Source organism: Sinohyriopsis cumingii, chromosome 19 (assembly GCF_028554795.1).
Source record: "Sinohyriopsis cumingii isolate HCF-2022 chromosome 19, ASM2855479v2, whole genome shotgun sequence".
NCBI lineage: Eukaryota > Metazoa > Mollusca > Bivalvia > Unionida > Unionidae > Sinohyriopsis > Sinohyriopsis cumingii.
In genome coordinates, this window is record NC_142979.1 from 8,649,313 (window position 1) to 8,672,169 (window position 22,857).

Below are 22,857 nucleotides of genomic sequence, written 5' to 3' on the forward strand. Positions count from 1 at the left end.
TTTGATAATAAGTGAAATCTAGGCATATGAAGAAGGTAATCTTGTATCTGATTGGCTGACCTTGCTACCACTCCGAGAGCTATATTTCTGACCCATGTTTGATTGCACTTGAAATCTATCCTTGCATCATCAAGATTTTGAATGACTTCAGAAAGAGTAAGGTTCATATATAATTTACATATTAATGAGATGGTATTGAATTTGATGCGCTGAGCTTGTTACCATTATGGAGGCCATATTTCTTTTGATAAAAACTTATGTATGGACTTGTATTATCAAGGTCTTGGATGGGTACACTTGTGGGTGAGATCCATGGATATTAATTAGGCTGCGTTTGATTGGTTATACAATAGTCATCATTCTAGCAACTTTGTGGTTTATTTTATTTTGATTAGGCTTGGCAAATGGGCTTACATCAAGTTGTCTAATTCTCAGAGGAATATAATTAAGAGTGATCTTAACAGACTACAGTTATGAGCAAGGTCACCACTGCATATTTAATAAGATGAACTGGCATTTGATTGTCTGGCGTGCCACCACCATTTTTTGTAATTGTTCTTTTTTCCTTTATTTTATTCTTCTTCAGATAATGATCATATATTGTAAATTGGCTTGTTTCACCAGGATCTCCAATGATTATAATTAGGAGTAAAATATGTGCATAATAATGAGATGATCTTGCATCTGATTGGCTTAGCTTCTCGTCTCTCAAGAGATGACCCAGATTCAATCTATGTCAAGATCCTAATGCAGTCAAGATTTTGAATAAGTTTTATTTTAAGTGATACTGATGCATATTTATGAGGTGATCGTGCATCTTATTGGCTGAGTTATTTTCCTCTCCAAAGACAATATCCTTGATTTTTATCAAACTTTGCAAATAGGCTGATTTAATAAAGATGTATGATGAATTTGATTATGAATAGAATGCATAAATATTAATGAGGAGTTGTTATGTATGATTATCCCTGTTTATTACTACTGCAGAGATTGCATCATGACCTTGGACAGACTCCTTTATAAATGAGATATGCACATTTTGACGAGGTGATTGGCACTGGATTGAGTTTGTTAACTTGCTTGAGACTGTTTTTCACTGATTTTGATAACCCTTGGTAAACAGGAAGGATAAGTTCATTTATGGATAATGTCTATGCATATGTCTTTATCTCTGGAAAGAATTTATATTTGACTGTAGTAACATAGGTAAAGTTTATTTAATATCAAAGGTTGACAGATTATGAAAGCTTGTGTGTTTACAATATTACATAAGCCTGCTTTTTGAGATGGTCAGTTTATAAGTTATGAAAGCAAGGTTAGCAATATACATACTATTGTGCTTTTGGCATAATCATTTCACATTTGTTCACAAAATTATGTCTTATGCTTGCACGTATATGGATTGTGCATTTTTGGTACATTAGAAGTAAAGCAATATAAAAAATGTTTTTGTCATTTTTATTATGTTTTTAATTTCACAAATAATTTTTTAGAATATTCTAAAAAATGAAATGTTGCCTAAGAATATCATAAGATTACTTTCCTTATTTGCTATTTATAGCAACTGTATATGGCCCATTTCCAGAAAACAGATGGGTTTCATCAAATATGAACTTTTTCTCACATTCATTATATTGATAAACTAATTAGGTAGCGAACCCATATGTATTTTTAACCAAAATTGTGCCAGATTTTAAGTGAAATGCCTTTCGCTGTGAATATTATATGATGGAAAATATTAGAGCAGAGGGATCTTTTCAAAGTTCAAAACATGTCAGATTGGAATAATGATAAATCAACACTACTTTACAAACTTTAAATGACAAATATGAGTGACTATTTGTCATTTACAACCACAATCAACATGCACAAATCAATTTTATTATATAAATGAACTGTCAAGAGCAACCATCAGCAGAATGCAATCAGCAACCTTTTTCTTCCAAATATGAGTTTTGACACTGCTGTGAACAATTGCATTGCAGAGACAAACACAGCTGACTTTTAATTAATCCAGTAACCACATCTGCTTTGCCAGTAATCATGGCAAAGTGCAGATTGTTCTATACAGTACTGCTGTGAACAGTCACATCGCAAGAATGGATAAACCACTGACCTCTTTAATTCTTTTTAGGCATGACCTCTTAGGAGAATTTGCTTAAAAGATGAAAACAATATTCAGTTTTTCAACCAGTTGGCTAAATCGAAAGGTGATGCAGGTATAATCATATGCTCCAAGCCATAAACCAGACTGATGTTTATGTTACTAAGTGCTGATGCAGTGCAAAAGTCATGTAAATCCCAATTACACATGCACATATGACCAACAGCATGATCAAAACTGCAGTTTGTACATAGGATGTTTAAATGTTGTCATAGCTAATTGTGTTACATTTGAAGTAACATTGAAATGTATGAACATGTAAAGTTAATTCATGGACAGAATACAGAAATATTACCTATTAAAGTTAATTTTGTAATTCAAATACTAATATATATACACATGATCTTCAAAAGTGAACGTTTCATGATAGCTGTTTATCTTGTTATACAAAATTATTGTGAGACGAAATGAATTAAGTATTTTGATTGGTAGTATGAATAAAGAATAAAAATGCATCTATAGCATGTGTGGGTATTTTTCCTTCTTGAAAACGGGTCTTTGTGTGCACAGCCTGTTATGAGAGACCGCCTGTCTTGAGGGACTGCTTTTTACTGGCAGAAGTGGTGGTCGCTAAAGTCATTTTTTTTGTATAATATATATAATGAATCTGGTGAGAGAAGTATAATGTTATAATTTGTTTCAATTAGGAATCAAACTTGAGCAAATGATGTGTAATGTGTACAAGTCATACTGTTTACTACATATATCACATGGATATGTAATGTATTTTTGAAGAATAGATGCTGTTCAGCCATACCAGTTAAGATTAAACAATTTACAGGTTTCAGTAAATAAAATAGGGATACATTTTATAGCATAAATTCTGTTCTGTTCTATTTTTTTTTACTTTTTCTTTCAATGCTATATTTAGAGTCCTCAGCTATATTGAGATTGGTCACCCTTGTTTTCAACATTAAGAGAGATTTTTTAAATCCTGGCAGTAACCCTGCTTGACACAGTTATCTCCTCTGTGTGTATTAGCCAATCCTACCTGCTCTAGATATGGTATAAAACCACTGCGTTTAGCAATAAAAGAAAAATAGAGACAGTACATTTTTGAAACTGAAATCGGTACTAAATGGAATTTAATTTCTGCCATTAGGGAGTTATCCAGGAGCCAAAATCCTGAATGTGAAGAAGGAGCCAGAATCTCCTGCCTCACCGCTAGGAAAAGCCTACCAGCCAATACGCCCTGCAGATGGGAGCATTTCGCCAAAGCCAATGGTGTTGTCCACTGTGAATCAAACTCCTTCCTCAATTAATACTGATGCTTATACCTTTACTCTTCAAAATGTTAGTATACATGGTACATTAGTATACATGGTACATTAGTATACATGGTACATTAGTATACATGGTACATTAGTATACATGGTACATTAGTATAAATGATACGTTAGGATTCATGTACATTATGATACATGGTACATTAGTATACATGGTACATTAGTATAAATGATACGTTAGGATTCATGTACATTATGATACATGGTACATTAGTATACATGGTACGTTATGATACATGGTGCAATAGTATAGATCACTGTTTCCAAAGTAGGTGCTACCACCCCCTTGGGGGCAGTGGGATTACTGAGGGGGGTGCCAATGCTGAATAATGCTTGTTACAGGGTAAGGTAGGGAAGCACTGAGGATAAGCAAAGGGGCAGTGGCCCATGAAAATTTGGGAACCACTGGTATAGATAGATGGTACATTTGTATAGATGTTACATTAGTATAGATGGTACATTATTATACATTAGTATACAAAATACATTAGTTTACATGTTACATTATTATACATGGTACATTAGTATACATAGTACATTATTATACATAGTGTGTGTGTGTGTGTGTGATTTGGATTTTTAATATAGATTTAACAATTTTTCAGTCATATCACTATGATATCTGCAGTGTGGCAGATTAAAGTGATGTCTAGCACTGGGGCATCATGCTGCAGACATGTAGCATGATGTTCCCCCCAGTCACATTATCCTGACACCAGGCTGACCAGTCCTAACACTAACCTCTTAATGCTGAGCGCCAAGTGAGGTAGCTGTTAGTATTATTATACATTAGTATATATGGGATATTAGTATGCATGGTACATTAGTTTATATGTTACATTATTATACATGGTACATTAGTATACATGATACATTAGTATACATAGTATATTAGTATACATGGCATATTATTATAGATGGTACATTAGTATACATAGTACATTAATATATATGGTATATTAGTATACATGGTACATTAGTATAGATGTTACATTAGTATTGATGGTATATTAATATACATGGTACATTAGTATAGATGTTACATTATTATAGATGGTATATTAGTATACATAGTACATGATGTTACATTAGTATAGATGGTGTATTAGTATATATGGTGCATTAGTATACATGGTATATTATTATAGATGGTGTATTAGTATACATGGTACATACATGCTACATTAGTATACATGGTACATTAATATATATGGTATATTAGTATACATGGTACATTAGTATAGATGTTACATTATTATAGATGGTATATTAGTATACATAGTACATGCTGTTACATTAGTATAGATGGTGTATTAGTATACATGGCATATTATTATAGATGGTACATTATTATACATGGTACATTAGTATACATAGTACATTAATATATATGGTATATTAGTATACATGGTACATTAGTATAGATGTTACATTAGTATTGATGGTATATTAATATACATGGTACATTAGTATAGATGTTACATTATTATAGATGGTATATTAGTATACATAGTACATGATGTTACATTAGTATAGATGGTGTATTAGTATATATGGTACATTAGTATACATGGTATATTATTATAGATGGTGTATTAGTATACATGGTACATATATACTACATTAGTATACATAGCACATTAGTTTAAAATGTTTGTTAATAGAGACTGATGTCATGTCTAAATATTGTCAGTATCTTCCTGTATTCTATCTATTTTTGCAGAATTAGAAATGAGAATCTTTCTGCAAAATTAAACAGTAACAATATTGTTTTCCTTAACAGAATTAAAGTTACAAGATGAGGCTGGGCCACAACATGTGATAGCTTTAGAATAGTTTGACTTTGTGAAAATGCAGATAAAATTGTGTTTGCAGTGTCCTTGGTTGTGCCATTAAGTTATTTATGCAGAAGTTATTGATGCTGTTCATTGTTTAGGCCTCTTCAGACTTTGTAAAAATGTCTAGATAATTAATGTCAGAGTTATTAAAAGTATAAACTACACTTTTCTTTCCAGATTCATGACTTTCCTACCACTGTGTTGTTGGCAGCTGCAAGCCAGGCATTTTCATCATCACAGATGTCACACAAGGATGTACTTAGCAGCATCTCTAAGCAAAGTAAGTGCCGAAGCTGCTAACCTTTTTGTATACATAATATGCTTTCGTTATTGGTGTAGCAAATGGTTTGTACATGCTTGAAAAATTGATGAATTTGAGGAGTTTGGAAACATGTATTTTGAAAAGTTGGTCTTATCAGTGAGAAAGTGTTTGAAAATGTTCAAATATAAAATGTTAACTCAATAAAATATAATTTTAAATTCAAGATTTTTTGTGTTTATTTTTTTTTATATATTCACATTTTCCAAAAATAATGAAAATAAAATAAACAAAAAGGGATAAAATTGTGTGAATTAAATGATATATGACACTGGTAGTTATCAGATGCACTATCTTCCCTTTGGAGTTGTGGTGCATTAGTTACATGGCTTTTTAAAAATAATTTTGTGTTTATTTATTTAGTTATAAATAAAGTAATGTGGAGTAAGAAAAAAATACCCATTTGTGGCAACAAAACAACCATACTTAACTATTCAGTGCTCAACGCCTACATGATCTGTATAACTTTCTTACGGTCCCATTTGACAAAGAAATTTACCCCAGCCAGAGTTTCTTCAACTATCATATATACATACTTATAAGTCAAGTCCAACTGCACAGACACAGATCATGGCGTTGCATAATGTTCTGGCAGATCTGAGTCTGTCTAGTTTGTTAGGAGTAATCAGTAGAATGACCACCATATGCCCTGATGTGCAGGTGCTTTATGCTATGGCTGATCAGGTATTTTTTTTTTTTACCATTTGACTTGACTTATAACCAAGTATGTATGGTATGCATCATGTCTTTTGACATGCTTCTTTACTGTCATTATAATATGACAATATTTTTCTGTCATGAAATTTCAGTTTCCTCAGGTGCAACGACTGTGTCATGTACAAAGGCTATGGACAGTCATTCTGTTATGTCCCCGAAGGTGTCGCCAAAGATGTCTCCAAAAGGAAGCCCAATGTGTCTACAAGTAAATAGCCCAGCCACCCCTATCAGGGTGGACAGTCCAGACAGTAGCCCTGGTAGCTTCAGTACCATAAACTTTGAAGAAGCGAAGGTCAGTGTTTAAGCCATGTACACTTTGCTAATTTAATAATGAGACATTAAGTCAAGCAGAATAAGCATGTGTACATGTGTTTGAAAAATGTAAGATGGGCTTATCTTGAGAATCTCCATCTGTTAGTGGTTTATAAAGAGAGATGCATGGCCCTGTCATTTGTAAATGTTTTACTAAAGCATTATACCAACATATTCTCATTTAAGTTTCAGATCATTTTTTCTTGCATAACAGTTATTGTCCAACAATTATTCTCTTATTTAGTTCTTTGTTGTATAATTGAACCTTATGCTAAATCTCATTTACCATGTTGAAATAAATTTGAATAACTTGTCAATTGCAGCTTTTGACGGTAATGATTATGACCTGAGGAGCATTGTAAAGTTTGTATCAATTTCATGTAGTCAAGGTCATTACAGTGGAAGCTGAGACTGCAGTCACACTTATGTCTCGCCTTGACCACTTTATGTCTCGCCTTGACCACTTTATGTCTCACCTTGACCACTTTATGTCTCGCCTTGACCACTTTATGTCTCACCTTGACCACTTTATGTCTCACCTTGACCACTTTATGTCTCACCTTGACCACTTTATGTCTCGCCTTGACCACTTTATGTCTCACCTTGACCACTCCGGACGAATCAGGACCGTAGAAATTTTGACCAAGATTCTCACTATTAAGTGCACATAGAAATTTTAAGGGAACTGGAATAATGTAAAGTTAAAATACTTATTTTCAAGAATCTTTTTTGAAACTGCTCCTTGTAATACATGGTTTGAAGATCATGTTGCTAGATTTCTCAGTGAGAATATTTGTTGTGTTTAAATTATTAGTTTGGAATGATCATGGATTGAAGATATTAATTTCCATTTCCAATCAGTCGGAGCTGTTCGAGGAGAAGTCCTCACCAGGAAATGCATTGGACCCAGAAAAGATGCCAGAATCAGATACGAAAAAAGTCTCGCATATTTCCGCTGAAAAGAAGAGGCGCTGCAACATTAAGGTATAATAATTTCCAAACTCATCTGGTTTTAGTAGTTTTTATTTGACCTCAAAAGTTCTAAAATTGTCGTGCAACATCAAGATGTGGGAACCCTATAATAGCCTCCTCTTTCATTTATCCATTTGTTCATGCTTTTTTTAACCAGCATAGACCTGCAACCTCAACACATTCTTTAATGTTATTTGTTAGGTCTGTGTATACTTCAGCAAGATGTGTCTTCAGGCCAAAGTGGTATGGAGTTATTTCCCTTTTGCAGTTATCTTGAATCTCAACTACAGCAGATGCTTGTAATTAGCTCTTGAACCAGTCATATTCTGATGCAGATTGATTTGAACATTTTCTCATAGACCTAGATGATTGTACAGATTGATGTGTAGATTGTTTCATAGACCTAGATGTACAGATTGATGTGTAGATTGTTTCATAGACCTAGATGTTCCCAGCTGTGCCATTAATGGGGTTTGTCTTTTAGTGTCCAATTTGGAGAGAGTTTTGGCCCCTGACCGTGAACTTCTTATCTACTCATGGGATGTTGCTGGCAAGCAGCATAGCTCAAATTACATTTTACTGATTTGATGTGGTATTAACATTATTTAATAGATCTGCATGGTCTTTTTATGGACTTAGTGTAAGCTAATCTATTTAGACAGAGTTATGGCCCTTGTTGAACCAGTTTATTTATTTATTTTTTTCACATTTAAAATTGGAATGTTGCTTGCAGTCAGCATATCCATTAAACACATTCTGATGGAATTTGAAAAACATGTCTCTTAGACCTTGGTGTTCCTTTTATGGTTTTTGTCTCACGTATTACATATCTGATGACATGATAGGTTTTGTCTCGTGTATTACATATCTGACAGAGTAATAGCCCATGTTGATGAACTTAATTATACATGGGATGTTGCTTTTAATTAGCATAGCACAAGAACTTAGAGCCGAAATAAGTGAATGAATATTGAGATCAAAACTTTTATGCCAATATTCAAAAAGAAAATCGGTATTAAAATTTTCTTGTCTGCTTAGCAAGTTTGGTGTCAGTTTGTTAAAAAAAGAAGCAAACAAAAACATCTTTGAACCTGGTTAATTACCTAAAGATTAAACTCCCACTCACAAGGTAATTATAATTGATATTGCTTACATCACCGTATTTTTATTCATTGTCATTGAGATGCTCTTTAAAATATATTTGTTATAATACAGCAAGCTGATTTGCATAGAACAGCAAAGCCTTATTAAATCACATAGCATGTAATTAAATTAAATTGGCCAGATTATTCTGATTATCCTTGTGAACGAATTGTTTCCAAGATTTTTTAGATAGTCCCCACATTTAATTGGACATGTAATAGAGTTATTGGATCTGAAATAAATAATAGAACACTCCTATCAGAATACTTTATGACAACCATTCAAACAGAAAATTTGTTTTCAAATAGCTGTTGTTTACTGAATGATTTTGGCAGCATGTTGTCAAAGAAGTAAACAAGGTAAAATGTGAACTTTGCAACATTTAGTTAGTTTATAAGGAAACAACGTCAGACCTGCTAAATCACCTGGAGTTGACACTTGAATTCACAGGATAATTAATGATCATGCCAAAATTCTGAGTAGTTAGATTGCTTTCAAGATTGCCAGCCATTACACATTATCATTTCCAGGCATTATACTTTTGAAATGATGATGTGTAATCTGGCAGGTTGATTAAGAACATGGTATAAAATTGGGGTCATATAAAATTTAGTAAAGACTTTATGCATCGGTCAACTAGAGCTGAAAACATTTGTAAACTGTTGTCGGATATTCAGGAGCAGTTGTAGTCAATCCTACCAACCATAACCAGTCCTTACCTTACCTCAGAAAATTAAATCCACTATATTTCCACATTTGGCTTTTTTGTTCTGAAGTCATTAAACAGCATAGGAATTACTAACATATTTCAAGTCTGACACTTTATTTTTCTTTATATTCTTACAGAGTCAGTAATGTAGTTTTCATCGTAGTATCACTATGCTTACATACCAACCATTATGCTTTTGGCGTAATCATTACGCCTTTTTTCACTAAATTACACCTAACACGTAAACATATTTGGATTACATGTTTTCGGTATGTCTCCCTCTTCAAAAAATGAATAATTTGTTTTCTTATTTTTATTAACATCCCATTAATCTTTCAGACCATATTCTAGAAAAGACGGCTTCTACAAAAATTTAAAAAGAGTATGCTTGCCTATTGCCTTGCATATTCTTTCCTAATAGTATTATGTTCTATTTATAGCAGCTGCCCTATTTCCAAGAAACATGCTGGTTTTGCTTCAAACTTTTGACCTCGGTTTCTGTTTATAGCCAGTTGTATGGCTTAGTTAGGAGAGAACAGACTGGTTTTCTAACTTGTAATCTTTGCTTGCAGATCCTTTGTTTTAATTCGTATCTGAACCAGTTTGTAGGTATTTGGTGCTAAAAGTCGTCAGATTTATTCTAGTAGGTGCATGTGTTAGAGGAAAAATGTTTTTCAAATAATTTCACAGATAGATTAGAAAAAGATGAAAAACCGATTCAAAGATGAATACATATATTACGCAATACAGCGTTCGATTCTAGTGCAGCTTCATGCCCACTGCAGGCTGTGTGGAAAGGATTTTAACATTGGTCATGATGGTAAAACAAAGAAACCTTGAATTAGCTCGTTTTACAAATTCCAATACTTAGGTAATTTGTAACTTGATTTTTAAAGCTGAATTAATACATGCAGAGGCATTTTTTACTGAGTTCTTAAAAAAATATGGACTACCTCTAACAGTAGAAGACTGCATTTGTCCTTTATTTTAATGGATTTTCCTGATCTCAAAATTGCAGAAATTATGCATGTGTAAGAACAAAAATCATCTAATATTGTTAGGTGTTTAGCAGAAGATAATTTGCTTAAAATTGCAGAAGCCATGAAAATTAACCGTTTATTATTGCAACAGGCAGGAACAGTGATTATGATGGCAAAAAGTTGTACCCAGTCTGTGTAAGAGACTTTGACAACGAAAAGGGCAAAGTCAGAGTGCTCTTGTTTCATTACCAGAATTAACAGTAGATTCCACTGTAGAAAAAAAAATTATTTGCTTAATATGCTTTGAATAAACATTAGTTGGCACAACTGTATGGGTTTTTCAGCTGATAAATGCATCAGTGATGACTGGAACTCATAAAGGAGTTGCATTCTGTATAAAAAAATGTCTCGATCAGTGTACATATCAGGTTGTCCCTGTCATATGATGTGCCTTACTGCAGGAAAGGCTGCTGATAAATTAGAAGGGGAATTCCTGAAGTATCAAGTTGGCATTATACCTGACAATTTACTTAATGCGGAGAGGTTGAGGTGCAATCGCACCTTATTTCCCAGCTAAAAGACCTAATAACTGGAAAATATATATTTCCTCTTCTTCGTCAGGTTATGAAAGGAATATTGGTTCTTTACCATTCTAATGCTGACTGTGAGAGATTGTTCAGTATTGTTAACAAAAATAAACTGAATTAAGATCCAGGCTTTGTAACCCAGCACTTAGTACTCTACTGGTGTGCAAAACATTCATAGTCTCAGCTGGTATACAAAGTGTTTTGAAATGCAGTATGAGAGTCTGTTGCTTTTTCAAGCTCAAAGCGTTATTGATGTTAAAAGTCCAGAGGGTAAATAAATAATTTTGTACATATGCTCATTGAATTTTATTATGTTATATGTTGATTACTCTTTTTTTTTCTGCTCGGATTACTCTTTATGTCCACTTGGATTACACTTTTTCCTCGCCAGGGGTTGGCATATATGACTATGTATATGGACCAGTAGAAATTACTTCCGGATTCAGCGAATTAAGTTGTATTGGTTGAGAGTTTGTAGTTACGTTAAGAGTTTCAAACTCGATGGGTTTGCTGTGTATTAATACTAAGTCAGTGCTGTTCAGCATATATTTTAATTTGTGATTATTTAACTTTTTCTTCCCTTTGCCTTTTTGAAAGTGATTTGTTTGTTAGGATTCCCTGGATACTCTTGAAACTGAAAGGTCTACTCCTAACTTGGTTGATACAGGGAACTAGTTTGCTGATACCTGACTCTAGTAGAGAAGCCCCATGCCCATTTGAAGCCCATTTCATGCCTATTTGATGCCTATTGCAATGCACATTTGATGGCCCATTTCATGCCTACTTGGTGCCCATTTGAAGCCCATTTCATGCCTATGTGATGCCCATTTGAAGCCCATTTCATACCTACTTGATGCCAATTTCATGCCCATTTCATGCCTATTGCAATGCACATCTTATGGGTTTCCGTTAAAAGAATTTTTTATCAGTGCTGAATGCAAGTCTTTTGTGGCCCAGCAGAAACACTAATGTCATATTTCTGCATTTTATAGTTGGTAAAAAAGCCAGTCTTGTCAGACTTAATTGATGTGTACTAGTTTAACAGATTAGAGAGACATGCAGTTAGTTAGCATAGCTAAATTTAATTAAATTGGCAACATATGCCTGCAGTTTTAATTGGGAAAAAAGAAGTTATTAAAGAAATTGTTTAGATAGTCCCCGTAATCAAGTTTCTGCCCTTTTTATTGCTTATATTTAGTACATTGGTTGTATTGTCGAAGAAAAATGTTTTTGACATAAAAAAGGTAGGAGTCCCCAGTATAATCAGTTTATGTTAAGCAAAATAAATACTGTGAGATTTAAGAGTAACGGTAGGAAAAATTGTTTTTTTTATTATGGAAAACTATATGCACATCAGTTCTTGCCAGATTACTGAAATTGAAAAATTGATTAATTTACTAATATAATTTATCATTTCATTCCTTGTAAATTTATTGCTATAAATTATCAGACCAGTTGGAGTTTGCCAAAAAGTTTCATAGAAATCAAGTCCAACGAGTACAAGCACATTTAGAATGGTTTTGGAAATACAGTCAGTATTTTTTAAAGTGCAATTATGTCAGAATTAACAAAGTTTTCATTATCACTAAAATCAAAATACTAAATATGTTAAATACTGAATGAAGCTGTACAAGCAAAGGATCCTAGACAGCTTAGACTCGTTAGTTGCATAATCTAAAAGAAATTGTGTCAGTATAGGATCATAGCTTATTAGTTGTGCCATTTAGCTGTGTTGATCAGGGTTTTTTTTTTTTCTTTCTTTCTAGCTTGCACAAATTGAATTTGATGAAATTGAGGTTGTGCCTGGCTGTCTTCGTGTCTTACTCTTTTAAACTTAAATTGTACTTAATGAGAGCTGACAAAATACCACCACTTCTGTGACACAAGTCAGTAGCTGTGAGAGAGGCCAATAGATTTCACTGTAGCTTTGAGTGCGGCCAGTAGATTTGACTGTAACTATGAGAGGGGCCAGTAGATTTGACTGTAGCTATGAGAGGGGCCAGAGACTTGACTGTAGCTACGAGAGGGGCCAGTAGATTTCACTGTAGTTATGAGAGGGGCCAGTAGATTTGACTAGATATGAGAGGGGCCAGTAGATTTGACTGTAGCTATGAGGGGCCAGTAGAGTTGACTAGCTGTGAGAGGGGCCAGATATTTGACTATCTATGAGAGGGGTCAGTAGATTTGGCTGTAGCTTTGAGAGGTGCCCGTAGATTTGACTGTAGCTATGAGAGGGGCCAGAGACTTGACTGTAGCTACGAGAGGGGCCAGTAGATTTGACTGTAGCTATGAGAGGGGCCAGTAGATTTGACTAGATATGAGAGGGGCCAGTAGATTTGACTGTAGCTATGAGAGGGGCCAGATATTTGACTATCTATGAGAGGGGTCAGTAGATTTGGCTGTAGCTTTGAGAGGTGCCAGTAGATTTGACTGTAGCTATGAGAGGGGCCAGTAGATTTGACTGTCAAGATGTGAGAGGGGCCAAATATTTGACTGTCTATGAGAGGGGTCAGTACATTTGGCTGTAGCTATGAGAGGAGCCAGTAGATTTGACTGTAGCTATGAGGGGGCCAGTAGATTTGACTACATATGAGAGGGGTCAGTAGATTTGACTGTAGCTATGAGAGGGGCCAGTAGATTTGACTGTAGCTATGAGGGGGCCAGTAGATCTGACTGTTGCTATGAGAGGGGCCAGAGACTTTACTGTAGCTATGAGAGGGGCCAGTAGATTTGACTGTAGCTATGAGAGGGGCCAGTAGATTTGACTAGATATGAGAGTGGCTGGTAGATTTGACTGTAGCTATGAGAGGGGCCAGTAGATTTGACTGTAGCTATGACGGGGCCAGTAGATTTGACTGCATATGAGAGGGGTCAGTAGATTTGACTGTAGCTATGAGGGGGCCAGTAGATTTGACTGTAGCTATGAGGGGGCCAGTAGATCTGACTGTTGCTATGAGAGGGGCCAGAGACTTTACTGTAGCTATGAGAGGGGCCAGTAGATTTGACTGTAGCTATGAGAGGGGCCAGAGATATGACTGTCTGTGAGAGGGGTCAGTAGATTTGGCTGTAGCTATGAGAGGGGCCAGTAGATTTGACTGTAGCTATGAGGGGGTCAGTAGATCTGACTAGATATGAGAGGGGCCAGTAGATTTGACTAGCTATGAGGGGGCCAGTAGATTTGACTAGCTGTGAGAGGAGCCAGTAGATTTGACTGTAGCTATGAAAAGGGCCAGTAGATCTGACTGTTGCTATGAGAGGGGCCAGTAGATTTGACTGTAGTAATGAGAGGGGCCAGTAGATTTTTGCTATGAGGGGGCCAGTAGATTTTACTAGCTATGAGAGGTGTCAGTAGATTTGACTAGTTATGAGAGGGGCCAGTAGATTTGACTGTAACTATGAGAGGGGCCAGTCGATTTGACTGTAGCTATGAGTGGCCAGTAGATTTGACTGTAGTAATGAGAGGGGCCAGTAGATTTGACTATATATGAGAGGGGCCAGTAGATTTAACTGTAGCTATGAGAGGGGCCAATAGATTTGACTGTAGCTATGAGAGGGGCCAGTAGATTTAACTAGATATGAGAGGGGCCAGTAGATTTGACTAGATATGAGAGGGGTCAGTAGATTTGACTGTAGCTTTGAGAAGGGCCAATAGATTTGGCTAGCTATGAGAGGGGCCAGTAGATTTGACTGTAGCTATGAGAGGGGCCAATAGATTTGACTGTAGCTATGAGAGGGGTCAGTAGATTTGGCTATCTATGAGAGGGGCCAGTAGATTTGACTGTAGCTATGAGAATGGCCAGTATATTTGACTGCAGGTTACAACAATAATTGCATCATTTTGTGTGGGCATCCTTGTCTTATTGATGTGTTTCTAGTTGTTCACAGGGTTATTTAAATGTAACTTAAAGTCATCGTAATCATTATGGGTTTGTTATATTGTATGTCATTTTTAAACAATGTAACAAAGGTAATGTAAACATTGTGGAGACCTTTCCAATGACATAACTTTTACAGGAAGAATAGAAGAATATCTCTCAAAAAATCGCCAAGATATTTTCTTCTCTGTTGCAGAGTGGTTTTGATATGCTTCATACATTGATTCCATCTCTCAGTCAAAATCCAAATGCTAAAGTCAGCAAGGCGGCTATGCTTCAGAAGAGTAAGTACTGTATTCTTGGGGATCCCTCTCCCCATCAGCTGTTTATAATATGCTCTTTTTTAGGTACTTTGATTTGCTGTTGAAAGTTACCTCCCAAAGCCTGACTACTAGGGGTTGCACATATAAAAGTAGGATGACGACCCTGTCATTTATGTTGACATGTAATGGTATTTATAGTTTGAACACAAATTATAATTGTGTTTAACAGAATGTTTTTTAAACTAGAAATGTACTCGTATAGATATTATGTGATTTGATCATTTTCGTTACTTATAACTAGCTGTACGACCAGTGTTTATAATGTATTTGGAGACAGAAATTTCAGGGGAGTATTTCATTAGGATAGTGTTTATTCAGACTTCCACTGAATATTCCAACAACTGCAAAAGTGGCTGGAGAAAGTAAAGAAGCTGACATTTTCATCAAAATTGATAAATATACCTGGAATAGTATCCATATGAAGTATTTGTAATGTTTGTGTCTGCACGTTAATTCAGAACACATAACTACCTTGTGAAATTAAAGTGCAAAAAATAGAAGCATTTATCATAATATATTCAGATAAATCATGTTTTCCCACATCAGTAAATGGTAGATTGGTTCAAAGCTAAGTTTCTTTAAAATTCAGAAGCTGTCACAAATTTGTCATCTGCTCCTGTGGGACAAAGCTGAGGTTTCCATGTGATCCATCATTTCTGTCATTCACTGGACACTAGAGAGCAGGGTTTCCATGCTACTGGGAAATTGGGAAAAAGTTGGGAGGAATGATAATTTTTTTTCCCCAACCTTGAAAAGTCATTGAATTTCGCAAATATTGATGAAAGTGGGGGAAAACCCAGGAATTTTCTGCCAGCAATTGATGCCCGAAACATTCATGTAATTGAGTCGTAACTAAACTGATCATGAGTTAAATTTATGGAGTTCTGACTTTATTTTCAAAGTCAGCTCAATATTCATATATTTCCTAACATCGAAAGTATGAAAACCAGTCTAGCATCACAAGAAGCCAACATAGTGGTGGCAAAGTGTAGCCACTTACCGGATGGTGTAGCAAACTTGAAATGTTGTTTTATCGAGTGATACATGCCTGAAATTGATATGAAAATTACTTATTTTCTTAGAAATTGCGAATATTAAAATTGTTATGTCTTTAATCTGCTGAAAGACAAGATAAAACTACGGCGTTGATGAAATGTGACCTGGTACTCGCCATGTGAATTGCTAGTCATATGAATAAACAAATCTAACATCCCACATTTTCAAATGTTTTAGAGGAAGAAAAAAGATATTAAATGAAAGTTGTATACAGGTTATAATAAAAATACAAAAACAAATTTTTTTCTTCCATATTTGTATATTCTGAGAACAACTTCCACAGTTTTGTTGTATCACATAACTACCACGTTGACATATGCTCTCTGCTTGATACATCAGACTGGTCAGATTGCTGGTTTTACAAAAAGTATCTTTCATTTAATACAATTGAATTTCTGTACGACAACAATTTAAAGGAGTTTGTTGTTGATATCACATGACTATTGGACTTTGATGTCGTCGTTTGAGATTTGTGAAGTTATGTGGCTAGTAATACAAATAGTGAGTACAAGGTCGGTTTCATTTATGACGTTTGAAAGGAAACAAAACTAATTTATGTTCTTTATGTTGTTCCCGCTTAGCAAAATAATGCAGGTCAGCAAAATAAGTTCCCACTTAGCAAAATAATGCAGGTCAGCAAAATAAAGTTAGAATTTTTATTCTGTACATTGAAATGACTTTATGTGCCAGTTTATAGGAATATAATAAAACTTGTTTCGTATGATACATTTTGTGGTTTTGTACATGATCATCTTTTCCGACTTAGATGTTTTTGGATAGTCTTGAAAGAGAAACGTCTTTAAATTTAGAAAATGCATGTTTTGTAATATAAAGTGTTCTTTAATTCCATTCAGTAATGGTCAGATGTTAACCTCTAAACAAATTAATTTCATCCTGGAAAAACCCTGGAAATGACCTAGAAATTTATCTTTAGAAAAGCGTGGGAACCATGAGAGGTATGTTTGAATAATTAGTCAGCTTAGGACAAGTTTTAATGACAGATTCTGGAACCATTTTCAATTCTACCAGCGTGCATTGTAAGTTACTGTTTTATTTGTTCACAAAGTGTCTTGATAGCAACATGCAGCAAGTCTGTGTAGAATCATTCCAAATCTGACTTGGATTTTTAAAAAAATTATATATTAGAAATGAATTGGTAGATACAGATTTATTACTAAGGGCTAAAATTTGGATTTGTTTGTGAGGTTAATGCCATTCATCCGCACTTGATAGGGTATACATTGCAGCCAGTATATTTGGTGGAGGAAGAATCCTAGGAAAGCCCTGGGAGGAGGTACCAACCTATGGGAAGCTACTGGCAAGCTTTCATCACATAGCCACATTAGCCAAGCCAAGAATTGGTGAAACAGTATCAAAATTTGTTTGAATTATTCTCCAAGTAATCCATCAGCAGATGAGCAGTTACGACCACTTTGGGTAGACTTTAATTCAGCACCCTCTTAGGGAGTACAATCACAAGAAGGTGTCAAATAACTGCAGTGCTTTTTTCGCTGCAAATTCAGACCTGCCATCCATTACAATTTTGGTGTGAATTTTACGACTCTCCACAGCGTTTCGTAAATTCATGCTACATGTAGAAAAAATTATGAATACCCAAATTCTCATTTGGCTTAAATCAGGAATAAAATGTCTTTATTCTATTAAGTGCTAGTTAAAATAGCAGCAGTCGTCACTGATGCCAATAATGGTCCTGTATTGCTAGCTGCAGTGTTAGTAGAACTATATCCAATTGTTACTGTTTGCCCTGTAGCAAGCATTATAAATTGTATAATCTATATCTAGAACAGAAGTTTTACAAATGCACGTGAACAAAACCAGGGCCCAACTGATTTTTTTTAAAAATGTCACATGTACATAGCAACTGTAATTTTTGTAAACAAACACTAAATGAAGTGGGGAAATTTTTAAGATATTGAAAGATTAGCATGTATCGTAATTTGCTTAGAGTTCATATTTTGCCACACATGTGCCGACACAACTAATTGTTAATTGTTCGACATTTCATCTGGATTAATACCATTTTGTAATTAAGCTACACTACACTTAAAATGTTTTCACCTCCAAGGGAAAAGATATGTATTCCACAAAAACTGAAGTGTAGATAGGAGTACACCAAAAATTGGCCTTGTATTCAGCCAAGAAACTTTGATGGACATTATGCTTTTCGCACAGTAGTGTGCCATGAATTTTAGAATTGGGAATGTACACAGGGGCTTGTATCGTTGCTTACAAGTTACCTATCATACCTGTACTATATAATAATATATATGTGGACATGTGGCAGAATGATATGAAAAAGCACACTGCTAGCAAAAAGCATATAGATATTGGGAAAATTAAGAGCACCTACATCAGATTTCAGCTCTGCAGATGTTGAAGCCACCTGCTGAAGTCCTGCAAGCTCCTAATGTGGAAGCATTGTTTGTGAGTTTTCTTGTTGGAGATCAGCAACAGTGACAGTGAAAGAGTATTTCCTATTGTTCAGAAAAATAAGACAAATTTAAGTGCCTCCTTAGGTGCTGAAAATTTGCAACAATTTTAGTCATCAAGATTAAACCGTTTTGAAAGCAAATTTACCGTCATATTATGACATAGCGTGAAGTTTGTGTATGTCAGTAAATTTGGCTGCAAATAAATTTGTACATATAATCAGGGTAAAGAATGTTTTAGTTTTATTTTGGATTTTCACATAATGTGGTACTGACCATCAAACTTGATGGAGCTGGTGTCATGGTAAATTTTTTACTAATTGTTCAAAATTCACTAATTTGTATCCCTCTTTTCACTAATTGCAAGTCTGGAGGGTTGGCAGCTCTAAATTTCATCCTCTCTTTTTTACATTTTGTCTACAATGTGTTCTAAGTAGGTGTCGAAGCTAATCAAACTGACATATCTATCAGCCAATGAAATTGATGATCTCATGCTTGGCAGTGAGTGTACTTGATTTGGTAAGCATGGGATGTGCTTGATTCTGTCCGTTTATAATCTGCAGTAATGATCCTATTTTAGAAGATCATTTTTATGCACCACATGGCGAAGTTTTTTTGTGCCAGAGATAAAAAATAAGGGCCAAAATTTTCATTTATTCTGATGCCAATTTTTTTATACATTTCCAGTAAATATTTCTTCTCACCTATTAGACTGTCAAATTTTTCTGTGACTAATGTACATGTATGTGAGCCTATCTAAGATTTCCTTTAATGTGTATACATGTATGTGCAGAAGATATTCATAGTGTTTGTATATGTTATGCCATGAGTCAGAGAAAGGTCCAGCACAGCTTTTTGGCTAAGATGTGACAGTCACTTCTGAAGTTTTGACCATAGAATAAAAACATTTCTTTGTAAAGCAGAGGTAAGTACAGCTAAACTTGTGCAATAGTTGCATTCCTAAGAGTGGTTGCATCACTCAAAATCTTTGGTTTTGCTGCCTTTAATTTTAAATTGGAAATTATGTTCAATTAAGTGTTGATTCATTTTAGCCGTTGGTGAATATTACTTTTTTGTTGTTTTAGAAATTCATTATTTTATAGTCTTCATTAATGTTGAGAATGGAGTAAAATTTTGATCGTATGTTTATCTTTATTTCCTAAAAGAAGGGCAAATTTTTCAAGATTATTGATTGTACTACTTCAAGAATTCAAAATTTTTACCACTTCCAGTTTGCTTCAGTGCATATATTTAAAGTAGGGTATCATAAGTAGGTTATCCTTAAAAAACATTTTTACTCACCTGGCTGTATAGTCCTGTATCCATCGGTAGTCATCCATATTGCTTGGTATCACCTGGAAGCCATATTTCTGATCTGAATTTTATCACCTGGCAGTATGATCCTGTATCCATCATCAGTCATCCATATTGCTTGGTATCACCCTGGAAACCATATTTCTTCTCTGAATTTTATCACCTGGCTGCATGGTCCTGTATCCATCATCAGTCATCCATATTGCTTGGTATCACCTGGAAGCCATGTTTCTTATCTGAATTTTATCACCTGGCTGTATGGTCCTGTATCCATCATTAGTCATCCATATTGCTTGGTATCACCTGGAAGCCATATGTCTGATCTGAATTTTAACAGACTTGGAGTATAGCTTTATATGATCAAATCTGGCACAAGTTCGATAATTAGCAAAATCCACCAGTGTTAATGAGGTGTACTATTGTTCAGACTTTTTACCACTTCTTGAGGCTGTATTTTTGATCCAATTTAGATGAATGCAATTATGAGTTGAGTTCATACATATTAATGAAGTGTCTGATTCGGTGAATTTGTCAACACTTGAGCTATTCAGTTTTTCGTCATTTCTTTAATCAAACTTTGCAAGTGGCATACATTGTCAAGATATGGAGGAGTTTTATTATGAGTGAAATGGATGACATGAGCATGTATGCATCTGATGGGATGATTTTTTGTTGTTGTAGGGTTTAATGCCATTTTTCAGCACACGATAGGCTATGCATGGCAGCCAGTATTAATAGTGGAGGAAGAACCTGGGAAAACCCCGGGAAGAACCATTGACCCACGAGAAGCTACTGGCAAGATTTCTCACATACCCACATTGGCCGAGTCCTAGACTCGAACCCACGCAGACAGAGATGAGATGGCAGTGATCCGTAATGGAGAGCGCTTTAGACCATTCGGCCACTCGGGGCCCCTCTGATGGGATGAACTTGTTACAACTTGAGAATTGGTATTTTTGACATGACTTTAATTAGATATGGGAAATAAGCTAATGTCATCAAAATGCTTTCTGATTAAGGCATTTTTAGTACAGAATATATTTCAGCATTATACTTTAATTATCTCCCTTCTTTTATATTTTCCACTATGCTCTTGTGAGTAACTTAAGTATTGCGGATGGTTTAAATGTGTACACTAAGGGTCTTGGGTAAAAACTGTTCTCATCTGAGTACTGCACTGTCAACTTTAACATCCAGGGTATTCTTGCTTATTGATGTTTAATGTTATATATTAGATTCATATGCAGTATGACACAATTTCTTTAGTCCTGATCAGAACAGTTGTTGCCAACCCCCAGGTCATGAGGACATTGTTAAGGATCACGAAGATTTTTTGGGAGGATGGCAAAACGTATCAATATGTGGAAATAGGGTTGTTAGGCTCAGAAAAACTATTTTTCATGGTCACAGCCTGAAAAGGTTGGAAACTGTTGGATATGTGTATTGCCTATAATATTTTCTGTATTAGATGTGTATTGCCCATACTGTTGTCACCGTTGTAGGTGGTTCATTGCCCATAATATTATCACTGTTGTAGGTGGTCTATTGCCCATAATATTGTCACTGTAAGTTGTAGGTGGTTTATTGCACATACTATCGTCAGTGTTTTAAGTGTGTATTGCCCATAATATTTTCTGTTTTAGATGTGTATTGCCCATAATATTTTTGAAGTATTTCAGATCATGAATCAGCAGGTTGTATTGTTTAAAGCATTTCATTGTCTAATTGAGATATGTTATATAAATATGCCACCTACCATTAGTACCATATAAAAAATGCCTAACAATAAATTGGTTAGGAAATTAAGTGGAGTGTACCTGTGATGCCGAGTGCAATATCATTATTCCTTTTAGCTTGGCCAATAAATTTTACCTCACCCCAACCATAAGCAAAAATCATGTATCATCCGTCAATCATATTCTTGCCAATTTTTTCTAAATTTTTCATTATTACATTCTGTTTTGATTGTGGTTTAGGGAGTTAACGCTTTGACATAGGGCTGTGGTCAAAATAGTGTCTTGGAAGAGTCAAATTTTGCCTAACACATGTATATGCTGAAGTATATTATCATCAAAAATCACAGTTAGTCATGCCTGACTAATGACCAGAAGGTGATTCCTAACATCGGACATCAAACTGCTGTGCTGAATCCATGGACAAGGCACTTTACTCCATTTATCTTGGCCCTAAATAAATTGCTAGCGTTGCTGTGCTGTGAAGCACCAAACCAACTTGAAAAATCTTTGTGTGTATGTGTTCCAGCTGCTGAATACTGTAAGAAGCTTAAGCAGGAGAGAGCACAGATGCAGAATGAAGCTGATATCCTCCGGCAGGAAATTGAATCCCTTAATAATGCTATCAGGTAACACTACATCTTTTGTGTACCATTTAATGTTGTCACATGACCATTTATTCATATATTTACCATTGACGGCACAACAATAAAGATGTAGGAAGCAAATTAGATATTTATAGTTTTAGCCTACTACCAATTTTAGAAAAGAAAAGCATCAAGGATATAAGAAATGCACACAACTTAATCATGACCGATTTATAATTTTCTAACTTGATTGCCACCAATTGGTCTCTAACATTGTCACCTTCTCATTTCAAATCTAATGGAAGTTCAACATGTTGACATGTAAGGGGTAATTTTTTCCTCCTTTTCTTCCATGGTTTTTTAAATATTAGAATTAGTTATGTCATCCATCGGATGTAGATAACAAAGTGTTTACCTTTTTTATGTGTATAGACATTACATCCACCCCTTCACTGAAAATGGACTCGCCCAGCATTTAGAAATGACAGTGCT

The 22,857-nt window shown here is 35.0% G+C and overlaps 1 protein-coding gene across 2 annotated transcripts in view; it reads left to right on the forward strand.

Annotated features, from left to right (window-relative positions):
- The window catches only part of LOC149775115 (MLX-interacting protein-like), an 88,915-nt gene that overhangs the window by 51,136 nt on the left and 14,922 nt on the right, over positions 1-22,857 (forward strand). The window contains exons 10-15 of one of the 2 annotated variants that reach the window (XM_089943602.1): positions 3,267-3,457; positions 5,466-5,568; positions 6,417-6,616; positions 7,498-7,620; positions 15,099-15,186; positions 22,308-22,407. In XM_089943602.1, coding sequence (XP_089799728.1) covers positions 3,267-3,457; positions 5,466-5,568; positions 6,417-6,616; positions 7,498-7,620; positions 15,099-15,186; positions 22,308-22,407 — 805 coding nt within the window. Of the gene's footprint in view, positions 1-3,266; positions 3,458-5,465; positions 5,569-6,416; positions 6,617-7,497; positions 7,621-15,098; positions 15,187-15,814; positions 17,018-22,307; positions 22,408-22,857 lie in introns of those variants that run through there. The other variant, XM_089943603.1, reaches the window with a different exon arrangement.